This window comes from Protomyctophum parallelum (genome assembly GCF_964188405.1).
Source record: "Protomyctophum parallelum genome assembly, chromosome: 4".
In the NCBI taxonomy this organism is placed as follows: Eukaryota; Metazoa; Chordata; class Actinopteri; order Myctophiformes; family Myctophidae; genus Protomyctophum; species Protomyctophum parallelum.
In genome coordinates, this window is record NC_139700.1 from 23,344,636 (window position 1) to 23,360,371 (window position 15,736).

The following is a 15,736-nucleotide window of genomic DNA, read 5'->3' on the forward strand; positions in this document are numbered from 1 at the left end:
AGAGCTGACAGAACACAGTGCTTCACAAATGCCACATTCTTCCTCACGCTGTCACCAAACTCAAACGCTGCATGGTTTAGGGTGACAGCCGATGGAAACAGAGGCGAGTGAGAGGGATGGGATGGGATGTTTGGCGGCTGACGAGCCCAGAAAACGACATTCTCGTGCTAACTCCAAAGCTGCTTCTGGGCTGACCTCAAACGAAGCAGCGGCGCTGGTCGCGCCAAAGTAAACTGGGACCTGAGCGCCGGTGTCTGGGATGCCTGAGGCAAGGCAACACACGTCAGTGCGCCCATCCGCCCTTCTCGCTGTCAATGGCTGACTGACTAATCCCTGATATTGCTCCATGATCTAAACTTGCAGCCCTCCACAGCATTAGAACACTGTGGTATTGTGTCGCTGCACTTTAGGAGTCTGTGAATCATGCATTGGCAGCGCCTTTTTTTGGATCCTTGTGTTATCCCTCTCATCCTCTGCTTCGTCATTTAAAGACCAAACTGTTTCTTTTCTCTGTCAGATTGTTTATGTTGTGGGCTCTGTCTGTGATTCTCGTACATCCATCAGTTCACTTGGTGTCAGTTGTTGAGCATGGATGGCAAGAAACCAGTGCTTTGAAATTATTAGAGCTGTTTGTTGTAGTATTCAGTAATATGGAACGTGTGTGTTGCCAGTATCTTCCATGGGAGCTTGAATATCATAGAATACAGCAGAGATTATACTGGCTCTTTGTGCTGTCTGTGAAAGCACAGCTGTATAATGTTACAACAGTGCCCTCTACTGGTACAATTAGTATAGTCTTGCAGTGTGCAGTGTGCACATATACCGCCAACAGAGAGTAATAGGCCATCTTCAAACAGCAACATTCACCTTATTTAAAAATATATATAAAATATTGTTATTGAATTAACAAAATGTTTTTAGAAGTGTTTTTGTTTTTGCTTCCCTATCTGTTTCTTAGTTTTTTTGTCAGAATCAGAATCAGAATTTTTAGATTTCACCTTATTTCAAAACAATGCTCTTGAATGATCATTATACATCATCATACATCATCACATTCCTGCCAATCACAATTGGCGACCTCACTTTTTCTTTTCCGTCCTCACTTTTTGAGGGGCGCTAGCCCCTCCTATATACAGGTTTAATGTTTGTTTTTAGTTCAATGTTTAAAAATACCATTGACAATGAAGAGAACAAGTTTGTTTTGTCCCCAACACAAACATTAAATCTCATTAATTATGAAGATAATGTTTGTTTTGACTCTTGTTTTACATCATCATTACATCACCTAATCATAGACTTTAATATATTAGCGCCCCTCACTTCACGGGTGTGATTTTTATCCTCAAGTCCAATCCGGCTAATCACTTGTGGCATTCTCAATTTTCTGTCCTCAATTCCGTGCTTAGCCAATCAAATCATTGTTATGGGGTACACACGCACACACAAAGCTGGGCATAGAAAAACATGTTGATTAATTAACACAATGTTTTTAGAAGCGTTTTGCTTCCCTATAATCAGAAATCATTTTTTTATTCATTCAGTTGACTATTATACTAATGCATGAATAAATTAATCTTCATTTCTACCCAGTGTTTCAATTCAAAAAGACTTTCATTCTTTTAATCAGACCCCCATCTCTCTTCATGTCATTACAGGTCTGCTGTATGCTGGTGCCAGATCGGAGGTTCACAATGAGAGTGAAGAGATGAGCCTGCAGCGAGCGGCCCTTTCCCTGCAGTCCCTCCTCGCCACCGGACCTTTACATAGCCGTACCAACTGAGAGGACCATGCCCCTGTCTCCCAGACAGCGCTTCTGAGGACCAGGTCTTCACAGTGCGCCCCGTGCATGTGCACCATGGCAGGAGAGCCTCAGCGCACGTACGCCGTCAAAGAGCTGGGCGCTGAGTCCAAACTGCAGGATGAGGGGACGGCGCTGGAGCAGCAGCAGCACAGTGACAGCAGCACACAAGAGTCTTCAGAGCACTTCCCAAGCACCGGCACTGAGGTCCGCATCGGCAGCAGAGAGGCAAAGACTGACAAACTAGAGAAGGAGAGAGACTGCACTCAGCAACGCGAGGCTGTGATACGGCCACAGCAAACGGGGAAGATTGACTTCAGGTCATTGCAGAACAGAAATAAATTTGCCACTGACAGGACCTGGCCCAGTGGCAAAGGCAGCCCCCAGTCCCCGAGTGGAAAGAGCCGTGGTGCCCGCGAAAAGGGAAAGCGCTCCGGAAAGTCAGAGCGGGGCAACCCGCAGCAGCTGTACAGGCTAAGCATCACCAACCCACGTTCCAACAACCCCACCATCGGCATCGCCTACCCGCAGCAGAAGGTCTCGCCACCCAAGAAGTTGGAAGCCAGTCGCGGTCCAGTCTCGGGCAGCTACAGATTCCACGTCCCCAGCATCCCGGAAAGAGAGGCCGAGCTGCAGCAAGAGGAGCTCAACTACAGCCGCTGCTTCCAGGAGGCCTCCTCTAACATCACCGCCTCTAGCTATACCTCACAGGCACTCAGCACCGCAGGTGGAGCCTCCACACACCAACATCCACCCTTGTCCCAGCAGCAGCAACAGCAGCAGCAGCCACCAGGCCCGATGGAGAGCAACAATGCACAGCCTGGCAACCAGCTGCTCTTCACAGACTTTCAGCTGAGTAGCTCCAATGTGTGGCAGTCGCCCGAAAGGACTTTTAATGGCGCTAACTATGCAATCTCGTCACAGAAGCCCACTGCCCTCACAGAGGCCAATAAAGCGAACACATTTGTGACTTTGCCTTTTCAGTATGGATATCAGTTGATGGAAGACTCAACGTCGGACCCGTTTCCCTGTGAACAGAACCATCAGTCTCAAGAATTCACAGACTCCTCCTTAGGTTCTGTTCACGTAACCCATAACTCTTATTCCTTCACGCCCGGAGAGAGCCAGGAGGCTTCTCAAAACAACACACAGTTCAATAGTGAACAGCAGTCGGAGGATAGAACCTCTTATTCCCACCCCCCACAGCCATCACAGTACATACAGTCACCACAAGGCGCACTGTCCTCCATGCACTGTCCAAGGAGTCAGAATGATGACTCGGCGAGCAGTGAGAGCTCTGGCTCCAGCTCACAGCAGTCAGAGCAAGGGAAGGGTGCCCTGCCAGAGGGTGCCAAGGCCTTTGGACAAGCAGACAGCAGGGATGTAGCCGTCACTGCAGCCAGCAAGAGGAACTGCCACCCCAAAGACACAGCTGGCAGCCAGAGAGCACACATCCAAGGAAGCGTGCTTCATTCAAGAAACATTACACAAGGCCCCAGCTCCCAAATGCACTTTCCAAGCAAAACATACGGCAGCCCTCCGCTGAATAACATTCATATGGGCTCAGTGCCCTTTGATAAAAACATCAACAAAGTTCACAGTATTTTACCACACTCTTGGGAGGGGACTAGTAAGTCATATTCACCAGCTGATCAAAACACTATTCCATATGCTGATATGAATGATAAATTTCAGTTTCAGAACCAACCAGCACTTGAGCAAAGGCCAAATTCATCTAAAAGCAGCAGAATGCCCTGGCAGCAGACACGCCTAAACTCTGCCATGCCTAGCCAAAACAGAATTGAATTATCTAGGCAAATTAGCAATCAAAACATTGCTTACATGGTTTCCCCCTCTGAATGGCAGGATGATAATAAATCCCATAATAACAGCTCGTTCCAAAGCAATAGAAACAGTGAAGGCTTTTCTAACCAAAGACAGGAATCTGTCAAACACAGTAGCAGCACAATGCCTTCTTTTAAAGTAGATATGAGCCACGCACAAGTGTGTGAGTCCAAAAATAAACCTGTATATTTTGGGCTAAATCAGTCTCTTCCAGCTGCATCATCAAGAAACTTCAACTACCCCCCAGTACAAGTCCCACCTATGGGGCTTATGATGGTATCGCCCTATGAATCCCCTCTGCCCTCCCCGGTCCACAACCCCACCTCCAGTAGCACCTGCTCCTCCCTCTCCCCAGCCTCCACCAGCCCTGTTAACCTAAACTCTGAGGACAGTCAAACACCGAAGCCAGGTCCCCCGCCACCATTTTATCACCAGCACCAAGCCAAAACTCAGTTATCCTCGGATCACCTAAGCACCAACCCCCATCACTTTCATTCTGAAACACCCGGAAACTTACCCTATGCCCCAGACAGAGCCAAAGATGACATGATGAGCTACCTGCAGAACAGCATACACCCAAAGACTGCCGTGGATGGAAACAAGGGCTATATGGACAGTTTCGGAATAGATCACCACCAACCACCACCGCCGTACTCTGCACACCAGTTAGCCACCTCTTTAGCCACAGCTAATCTTGACCAGCTAGACGTGCTGCTGACTTGTAAGCAGTGTGATCAGAATTTCAATAACCTGGCCTCATTCCTTGGCCATAAACAGTACTGTGGTCAGCACAATGCATTTGCACAAAATGAGGTCAAACACATATCAAAAGTGGAAGATAGCAGGAAGTACGCTGCAGACATGTTAAAAGCTGCATCGTCTGCGCCTGGTGTATGTCAGAATGTCTCCATTCCAAGGTGTCCGTCTGACCTTCACCTGTCTTTGTTGGGGCTCAATAAGAATGGTGAGTTGATGTCTGACGGGGAATTAAAAGGGGACAACAAGGAGGATCCGATGATACCTGGCCCAGGCAACCTCCCTGTTGCCCTCCCTGACCTGGAAATGGAGCTAGACAGTCTAATTACAGAAGCCTTGAATGGACTTGGGTATCAGTCAGACAATGCAGAAATTGACAGCAGCTTCATAGATGCCTTTGCTGACGATGACCTCACCACTGTCAAAACAACATCAAACAGACAATTAATAAAAACCAAAGAATTGATGGTGTTTGAGAGCAAAAGTAAGCAAGCAATAGAAAATGACAGGAGTCTGATGCAGGGGAAGTATCTTTACGACTCTGACATTAAAAGCCCCGAGACCGATAAACGGTACACAGAAAGCAAACTGGAGAAAATGGCACTGAATTTAGAGCAAGATGAGAAAATGAAAAAAGAGGCCTCTCATAAAAATTCAAGAATCACTTTGGGGGAGAAATCCAAGGAACAAGACAGCAAAATGAGAGAGGCAAGAAAGCTGTGCAAGAGTGAGGATGAAAACATCAGTGCTCCGAGGTTCCTCTTGTCCAGCAAATTTTCAGAGCGCTGCGGTGTTAAGAGCTACCAAAATGGCTCTGCGATGCGCAGCTTGATCGACCCCCCAGCCTCCACAGCGAACCAAACGTCTCCAACCCCCAAAACTATAGTGAAAGAGAGCAAGAGGAAACGAACAGGAGGGGGGACCTGGAGCAAAGAGCTCATTCACAAGATAGTGCAACAGAAAAATAAACTTCACAAGCTCCACGTCAAAGGCACCAAGAACCTTCAGTTCTCGCTGGTGATGGAGAGGCTGACCCCCACCGTGCAGAACCCGGCATTTGGAGAGTACGACTACGTCTCGGACTCAGACGACGAGTGTGAGCCGGTAAAGATAGCGAGCCAAGGCCGGCTGAGCCAGAGCAGCCGGTGTAAATACACCTACACCAAGGAGTGCAAATGGCGAGCGAGGAGCGAGCGAGACCAAGCTGCGTGGAGACATGAGTCAAAGGAGTGCTTTGAGGTGAAGAAGAGCGAAGAGGTGTCTCTCTCCCCTGAGAAACACAGCTCTCATCAGAGGCTCAGGCGGCGGGGGAGCAGGTCGTCCACCAGCAGCGAGCTCAGCACGTCTGTAAGTGTTTCCAGCGACAGCATCAACAGCCCCAAAAGCACTGACCGCACTGACTCAGACTGTGAGAAGAAGATGGAGATTAGGAGGAAAGACTCCCCGGAACAGAAAACCTACGAGAGGTCCTCACCACACAAGTTATGTAAAGAGTCCAGCACACAGCTAGCACTTACGTTCACAAAATCTACCAAAAAGTACAATTCTGATAAGCCTAGTCTTTCTGTTAGCAAAGACAACTCGGAGGCCCTAAAGAGCCATTGTTCAAACGTGGAAGATACTGATCCACTGTCATCCATACATGTCCATCCATCCATGTCATCCAGGGGAGTCAAAAACCTTGACAAATGCCGAGGTTCACACATAGCATCAAGAGAGAGGCTGGAGTCATATAACAGAGACACTTGTTTAGCAGTCATTTCAAACAGAAATACTCCACAGATAGCAGACAATACACCCAAAGAAGAATCAGCACAGTCCACAAGTACCAGCGGCAAGCAGTCACAACTAGATTTACGTTCTGCCACCTTCAACAAAGAACCGGCTGATTTGAATAATAAGATTGAGCGAAACGCAAAGGGCAGGTCAACTCGTAAAAGAAGAGATAGTGAGGGTGCCCGGGCAATGCCATCAAAGTCTAAACTGTCAGACAGCACCACCTTTGAAAAACATAATGACAGTGTCTACACAATGACCAAGGAAAATGCCTTAGTCGACGACTTAGTCCCCAAGCCAAAAACTCTGTGCAGTGCTCTGGTGAATGAAGTGTGCCTGTCTCCACCTGAACCCCACGGTCCATTGATACAGAAAGATTCATCACATCTTCTGCCCTATCCCTTGGACCAGGACCAGGGTCTTCTGAAATCCCCTCTTTCGTTTGACACATCATCGATGTTTGGGGACCTGACAGTGGCAGAATTTGACAATGGCCTTTACTCAGACATGCCACTGCAGAAAGAGAGTTTCAGCACCATAGAGAGCACACATGATAAAAAAGAAGAGTTTGTATCATCCTTCTCACCCTTTTTGGAACAAAGGGACTGGGGCCTTATGGTTGATGTCAGCCCAATGTTACCAGATGAGATATCGCAGTACAAAGGCAACTCAGAGAAGTCACATGAAAAGAAGTCAGATTACAGTCACGTTCCCTTGTCACTGCCAGACAAAATAATGGACTATGGCACAAATCTCAACGGCTGTGCGTCAGAGGATGAGCTGGAGATAAAGAGAATAGTGAGTGAACTTGAGAACCAGCTACAGACGACTACTATGGAGAGCCTGCCGCTACGAGCCGAAGAGGCCCCAAAACAGTTGCAAATGAGCAAGTTCTCTCCTCTAAGACTGAGTGATGAATCATCAGAGAATGAACACACTGGCCTGGATATTCGGTGCCCCATGCAGACCATGGACATGTCAGTCACTAATGTGCCATCGGAGCATTTCCATGAGCCGGGCCTTCCGTGGTCAAGTCCATTCCAATTTGAGTTGATGAGTGGACACCACAGTCCCCACACTCCAACGCACAATGACTCGGGGGTCCTCGAGCATTTTACTGAAAAAGAGGTCGACACGCCCGACATGTTAAATGCAGTCACAAGTGTAGAACGACATCCGCATCACCAAGTCCAAAACTCAGAGGATGTGAGTGATGAAAAAATAACTAATGCAGAAACAAAGGAGGAGATTTTGGAAGAGAAGAGATATGCCGAAAACCTGATGAAAAGCCTGGAGGTGATTTCTGATTCCATATTCAAAAAGGAGCCCATTATATCAGGACAAGAGGAGCTGAATATCAACCCTCTTAAGAGTCCACAGCATCTAGAAATCGAATGTCAAGTGACAGACACAGTTGAGGGAAGTCACAATGGCGAAAGGGAAGCAATTACAGAGAAGGAGGATATATTATCACCTCTAAATATCAATGAGAGGAAGAATGATATTGAATTCATTCTGAGTGAGTCACAACCATCGCTCTGCAGCAGCGCTGACCCTGCAGACTCAGAGGATGAAAAACTGACAGTTGTATTACCACCAAGGGAACCCATGGAAAACAATGACAGTGACACCGAGACTAACACACCAGTCAAGGAGCATATTACTGAGCAGAGTAATGTGATTGAGTCCGTTTACTGCTCAAATGTAGAGATGAATGACACAAATGTGGCAGAGGAGGCCCGTGAGGACTCTAATTTAGGGGACGACATGGATAAACTCTTACAAAACATCAGCGATGTTCAAGAGAACCCTGCTTTAGACTGCCATGAGGCAATGGAAGCGGTGAGGGCCATCACTTGTCAGCCTGACAGCCCTCTTTCACCACCACCGCTTCTACATGACACCTCCCCGGAAATTAAGGAGAGCGTGAATGATGTGGATCAAGTGTGGCAAGAAAGAGCCGCTGACATGCACAGCAATTCATCGTTGTCACATGAACCACAAATGCAGAGCTCTGATCAGCTAACGAGGGAAAGTGAAGTCACTGACGATGAACAAAAACAAGACGACCTAAATGCTTCCACTGACCCTCAAAACGGTAGCCCTGCTGATATTTACAGCACCAGTCAGACAGCCAACATGCCCATGGAGATAATAACCACAGACAAGCCTTGCAGTCCATTACTGATGGAAAATAACATAGAACATACAACTCACTGCTCCTCCATTCAAGGCACTCATTTTATAGAGGGAGAAAACAGTGTGCTTAGTCTCACACGGACTGACTGTATACTAGAGAGCACTGTGTGTGCTGTTGTTCCGTTTCAGTACAAGACAAAACATGAAATGGCTCTTACATTTGACACCATTCAAAAACAAGATCCTGAGATACCACACACGGAAGACATCGATGAGCATCTTCCCAGTCATCACATGTCAAGTCATCAGAACTCACCCTGCGCAGGGAATGCAGATATGGAAGAGAGTCTTATACTACAAGCTGAGGCACCAACGACCAGTCCTACTCTCGCAACTTCTCACATGACCACAGAGAACCTTGTCTTACCAGAGGATTCAGGTCTGTCACAAAGCAAGGATATGACCAGTGACGAAGGATCATTTCAGCACATGCAATCCCACACAGTCACGTGTGATGACTGTGATGACCAAAATGACAACCCTGCATTGCTGATTGATGCACAGTTGTCCACAGAAGCTGAGATGAAATATTCTCTCATAAGTCCACCTCACCTGGATTTGGTGGCTATTGATTGTAAAATTCCCACATCTGAAGCAACTGTCCCCTCTCCACTCCCCCTCACAAGTACAGGTGAACCAACAGATACATCAGAGGCTCTCTCAAAGACAGACAGAATGTATGATTTCAAACTTAGCCCACTGAACTACAATGGCATCTCGGATGAGCCTCCGCAGTTGAATCAATATGACTACATCCCCATCTCGCCAGCTGACAGAGTTGAGGAGGAGCCAGATGTCAAGCAGTGTCCAAGAGATGACAGCACCGTTTGTGGTGACAAAGCAGCACTGACAGCCAATGAAACCACAACAATCACAGATGCAGAAATGTCATTCAATTCAGATCCTCCAGCTAAACCAGTTGAACCCGTGGGCAGCAGCAGCATCCAAGAGACTCTGCCATTTGCATGCATTGCATCGGCTCTCCCAGCATGCATTACATCAGGTCTCCCAGCATGCATTACATCAGGTCTCCCAGCATGCATTACATCATGTCTCCCAGCATGCATTGCATCGGGTCTCCCAGCACAAATCAAATGCACTGATGCTTCCGATAACAAGGTACAGGCGGACATAGAGGTCTGCCACAATGACCTTGAATCTGTTGAATATCCGAGTATAAACGCTGACCTCCTGACAAAATCTGAACCAGAGAATGTAGACACACATGAGTCTGTGTGTGAACAAGGAACTGCTCCTCTAAAAAAAACTGACCTTCCACCCACTCCTAAGCAACTGATCATCTGTGAAGACACACGTCTACCACCAGAGTCGGCAGAAACACAACCAACACCAGACACTGACCTGTGCTGTTCTGTAACCCATGAGGTGCAAGAGGAGATGGAGCAAAAGAAAATGAGCATGCAGAACAGCACTCAACAAGGAAAGGTCTTCTGCGACATGTGCTCTATGTGTTTTAGGACAGTGCCGGGGCTAAAGAGACACAAGGCCATGAAACATCTGATCAGAACTGACAGACATGCTGTCCCGGACAATGCAACATCAAGTCAGGACAGCATGCTTATTTATGAAACGTCACAAACTGCAGAGAAAGGGCATAAAGATGAGTCACAGTTCTGTTTCCCAGAGAAAGCTGAGGGGATAGCTGAGACTCACACTGAAATGAGCAATAACACTCTCACATCTAAACCAGCGGCTACAGATCAAATCCTGGAGGATGTGACAGCGGAAACAAATACACCGATACTCATGGATGAAATAGTTCCTCATGTGCCTCCCCCGGCCCCAAAGGCAAAGAAAATCAACAAAGCAAGGAAAAACAAAAACTGTGAGATCAATATAAAGACGGACCCATTCTCAGATGAGCTCCTAAATATATTGAAGACAGACATCCTGCAAGCTATAACTCCTGAATTCCAAAACCGCACATTACAAGAAACATGCAAGCCACCAGAGGAGAAAATCAATACCGGTAATCATCTTGACAAAAACATTAAAGAGACGCAGGAAATCCCCCTCCCTGTTGCTTCAAGCTGCAGTGTCAAAGACACATCCGTATCTCCCACACAAGAGACAGATGAAATCAGTGAAACAGTGCAGTTAAATGAAAACGACACAGAGGTGGAAGAGGTGAAAAGTACGGGCGTGCCACAGACGGCCAATGGCGAGGCAGAATCATGCACAAATAATGTGGATTGTGCAGTAGATAAGAATGTTACTAGAGAATGTGAGAAGTCTGAACAGGAGTATGCCAGCGAGATGTGTGAGCAAAAGGCATCAGGAGAAAGTCTTGCCAAAGAAATTCTTAGGAAAGTTGCAGTTGAAATAAAATGTGAGAAAGGCAACAGCCCTGCAAACGAGGTCAGTCCTGTCCCCTGTTTGTCTCCGCCCCCACATAGCCCACCTGGCCTCAGTCCCACTCTCAAGGCCTTAATTGATGATGATACCACATTCTCCCAGCTGTTCCCCAGAGACGAGGAGATGAAACGGAAAAAGTGTCCGAGAGTTTACAGCAAGAAAAACAAGAGGCAGAAGTTGTCACCTGATTCGCACCTGAATCACGATTACCCTCCCCCCGAACTATTTATTGAAAATAAAACTCAGTGTACCGAAAAACAACCACATGAAACATTCATCAAGAACAGCCATTGTGAATACGAGACCATATCAAGAGACGACGCTATCATTTTGAATATGTGTCACAACAGCACCTTAAAAAGTGATGTGGAGGCATTATCTAACGTCAAGCAAGGCGCCAATGATCACAAGGACAATCATGAGAACAACGAACAGCCTGCCGGCGTTGCGTTGAATCCACTGGAGAGCACCATTGATAAATCTTCTATAGCTTGGAATGACTCCAGTGACATCAGTAGCTTTACTGCAGACCCAGTAGTGTCGTCTGACCCGAGCCTGTGTAACGCAGATGTGCCAAACACACCGTGCCCCCTGCCCTCTGCCCCCTCCCCTGCCCCCATAGAGACAAGTGTCACGGACACTGCACCAGCTTTCCACAGCATTGACATTCAAAATGTCAACACTACATTCCAACTTCCTGAGATCCAGTTCTTTGACTCCAATAAAGACATCACAGTGACTCCTCCAGTTGTAAATGATGATGCCGAGAAGAGAGAGGTCGAAAAGTCCAAAAAACCTACTGAGCGGCGAGGCAGGAAACGGCAAGAGGGCGGCATAAAGGTGAAAGATAAGCAGTACAAATGTAAAGTGTGCTTCACCTGGTTCCTCACCCTGGGGGAGCTCAACTTTCACAAGCTCTCTCACAACCCCTCTCCGCCCCCTACATGCTACATGTGTGTGCAGCGCAAGTTCAGCTCCAGGGAGCAGCTGCGAGACCATCTGTGGGAGAAGCATGCCAAAAACAAGGCAGGGATCTGGACCTGCGGCATGTGCTTGAAGGAGATATCAGACGTGTGGATGTACAACGAGCACCTTCGAGAGCATGCCACCCAGTTCGCTCGGAAGGGCCAGACGCAGGGTTCTATGCTCGGCATTTCGGGGTGCCTCATGCAGGAGACGGCGGTGAAGAACTTCATCACCTCCATCATGCAGCACCGCCCCAACAAATCGAACAGAGAGACCAGTAAATCGACCAAGGAGCAGGATAAAGCTGTGGCTGCAGACAGTGTTGTGGCAAATGGGAAAAGTGTGGAGGGAGCCGAGCCGAGAGTTCACAAGACGAAAGTCAGCAGTGGAGTGAGTGGGAAGCATAGCACTTCAACTCCGCTCGAGGTCCTCCATAAAACAGTCCCGACTAAAACCGTGGAGATGCATCCAAACTGTAAAGATCCTTCCAGAGACTGCCACCACTGTGGCAAACAGTTCCCCAAACCATTCAAACTTCAGAGGCATTTGGTGGTTCACAACCTGGAGAAAATCTTCCTGTGTCACAAATGTCCTGTCACTTACCAGGAACCCCAGGAACTGAAAGATCACTTGAAGAGGGAACACGAGGAGGTCGATGAGCTGGATTCAAAACATACCACCCTTTACACCTGCGAGCTCTGCGCTGACGTTATGCATGTCATTAAGAAATCCTTCATCTGCAGCACATGCAACTATACATTCTCTAAAAAGGAGCAGTTTGACCGGCATATGGAAAAGCACTTGTCGGGGGGGAACAAGATTTTCAAATTCAGAGGTGTTCTCAGGCCTGTCAAAGCGTCTGCCACCAAAGAGGAAGAATGTGATTTGCCTGCCAGTAAGAAGAGGAAAATTCTCTCAGAGAATCTCCAAGAGAACAGTTCTGACAGTGGAATTGCCAGCATCGGCTCGCTGCCTAACAACTTGAATAACAACTCTGAAATGCCGTCTTCGAAACCCACTATATCCACTGCGGACGACTTCACGCAGACCAGCACAGCTGGATATCACACTGACGTAAAGACAGAGGATACTGCAGAGGAATACTCTGAATGTACCTTTACTGTGGGCTGTTCCGAGTCGGCTACTCCCAAAACAGAGGAAATCGACCCCAGTCCCTCGCCTAAATCACCTGATAAAGAGGTTTATGGGGAATCAATTGCTGAGCCGTGTGATGTGAAGGAGGAGGATGATTCACTTTGTATCAGAGACAAGATCACCTCACAGTGGTCTGAATCAAAAGAGAAGAGTAAACTAGCAGAGGTTGGGGCTAATGGCAAGCAGCGTTTTGTTGAAGATGAGGCTGGTGAGAAAAGGTCAGAAAATAACATTTTAATACCATCTAATGAGGATTCTTTAAGCTGCAGAGAAAATCACAGCATTACAAAGACACCCGAGTCAACAAAGCATAAGTCACCTGTTGCCACCAGTATGGTGGAGCAAGAGAGGGAGCGTGAGCAGAATACAACTAAAGCATACAGCAATGGCAGCAAACCGAAGGACATTTTCTTATCTCATGGTGCTGAACAGCAAGGTAGCAGTCAGACTAAAGACAAAGTGTTCCCAGCGAAAACAAGTGATAACAGTAAACACAACTCCACTATTAGCCCCAAGGCTATTGACTCAACACCAGTCTTCCACTCTAAGCTGTCCTCACAGGGCTCAGTTCCAAATGAAGATAGAGACTCTTTGCGGCAACAAAAGAGGAGAAAAGAGATAAAGTCGCCTAATAGCATGCAAAGGGTTTCCTCACCGGCCACACGAGAGAACCTTGGCATTGACGCCAGGGCTAAAAAGAAATTTCGCCCCAGCAAGTGTGAGGGTCCCTCATTGCAAAGGAAGTCCGATGGACCCAGTGACTACCCTGTGCTTTCTTCAGTAAGGGACGATGTTGTTAGCAACAAAATAGTCCCAAAGCACAAAACTGCGAGCTTGGGTTTGCAATCAAAGAGAAACTTGCTTGATAACTGTGCACCGAAAAAAGCAGAGGTGCACCACCTAAATGGTGACTATAAAGCCAAAAAAGGACCTTCAGGACGCCTTTTGCATTCCCCAGTCTCTAAAGTGTCAGCAGCTCCTATGAACAATTCCTTGAATAAGTCAAAGCCAAAGATGGGGGTCAGGTCGATGGAAAGTCACGCCTACCGGACGGCAGAGTCCCAAAACCACCTCCTGAGCCAGTTATTTGGCCAAAAACTCACTAGCTTTAAGATTCCTTTAAGGAAGGACACTTCGGAATCTATAAACTGACGGGGGTTGAGGGATCTGTGAAAAAGAGACAATAAAGTTCACAATCACAAATGACTCATTATGATGAATGAGATTGCACGGCCCTTTTCTGTGAAATGCTTTTTATAAATAGTCATGTAGTCACTTTATGTCTTCCTTTTTGCAATGTCTTTATTACACAAATCTGTGAGGACTAATTGCAGATATACATTTTCAAGTCAACAATGCTATTTAGGCAAATCATGGAAATATTTACTATTCCTTTGTTGGATATTATTAATTTCTTTAATGACATTTCATTCACATAGAGGAAAGAAAAATATTAATACTTGAAAAACACATCAAAATATCATCCTTTTCCCCCAAAGAAATGCATGTCAGTCTTGCATTCACCAAATCTTAAGAGGTCATTGTGGGTATTTTGCAAAGGGACCAAATGACATCATAACTGACTTGGACTATTGTCTGTGCACCTTTTGTACATGTTTCAAAAATAAGAAAAGAACAAAAATAGTTATAATTTTGTATTCATTTTTACTTTACTGTACTGCATCGACATTCGTTGTATTAGCCTTATTGTATAAACATTAACTGGTGCTGTTATATTTTTATTGTAATGTGAATGCCAGTGTCCTCAGAAGGGAACGTTCCGATCTATAGCAGTTACTTTCATCCAACTGTGCTTAAAGATTCTCTTTAGTTTCTTAAAAATGGTAAAGATACTGTGTAAACCATAGACAGGAAAGGAAATTAGGAAAGCTTCTGTTGTATAAATGCAGGTGCATATAAGGACACATGACAGTCCTGAGACCTGTATTACGGAGTTCTTCCCATGCACTGATATCACTACACACATCACAAACTGAATCATCTGTGTCTGTATTCCAACTGTTTAATTATGAATAGTATTTACTAGGACAAAAAGAGGTGCTTTATCTTGTTTATACTGTATGTATCTTATATTGTATAATATTGTAGGTAGATTGTTTTCTGGTGTAATGCTCAATGTCAAAGTTTTATTTTAATAATGTGCAAATGATTCATGAGAGTGAGAATAAGAAAGGGAAATGCAAAATGCCTCTCGGAGGCTGTTAAAGTGGTTCACTAAGTGCCTCTTTTATCGCTGGTTATTAAAGATCTGTATTGGTCTCTTCTTGCTCATGTCATTTTGTTCTTTTATTCACGATGATGTTTCACAATGTTCCACCTCCGTCCCTGTGGACTGCTGCTGTCACTGCACACATCAAGCTAGGGAGCAGGGGAGCATGTGTGCGCCTGGAGTCAGAAACATGTGCACACACACACACACACACACACACACACACACACACACACACACATACAATACAACACAAATGTGTCAAACCATGTGACTCCCATTGGAAATGCATTGCGAGCTTGCATCAGTCAATAAGTCTCATGCATCAGCTATACATCAATCTGTTATGCACGTGTGAGTCAGGCCTTAGAGCACCCTGAGGATTTGACTGTGTACATCATTTGACAACATGTCATCACGACAGGGAAAACATTAAACAGTTATGATTAATCAAAAACCAGACTCCGGGTCTCTGAGAACACATGAACAGGCAGGATAACGAAGGACCCCCCGTCCCCGTCGCACTCTCACCGTGTGTAAAATGGCTTCTATTCCTACCCGAGCATATGTTTTATCATCACATAGGAATAAAAAGCCATAGTGCACAGCGGCAGACATACAGAGAGGCCGGAGGT

General features: G+C 46.3%; 1 protein-coding gene across 3 annotated transcripts in view; it reads left to right on the plus strand.

Annotated features, from left to right (window-relative positions):
- znf469 (zinc finger protein 469) overlaps positions 1-15,151 on the plus strand; it is a 279,591-nt gene extending 264,440 nt beyond the window's left edge. For all 3 annotated transcript variants that reach the window (XM_083763934.1, XM_083763936.1, XM_083763935.1), the window contains one exon: positions 1,656-15,151. In XM_083763934.1, the coding sequence (XP_083620060.1) occupies positions 1,847-14,023 (12,177 nt within the window). In that variant the 5' untranslated portion in view covers positions 1,656-1,846 and the 3' untranslated portion in view covers positions 14,024-15,151. The remainder of the gene's footprint in view (positions 1-1,655) is intronic.
- Positions 15,152-15,736: the final 585 nt, after the last annotated feature.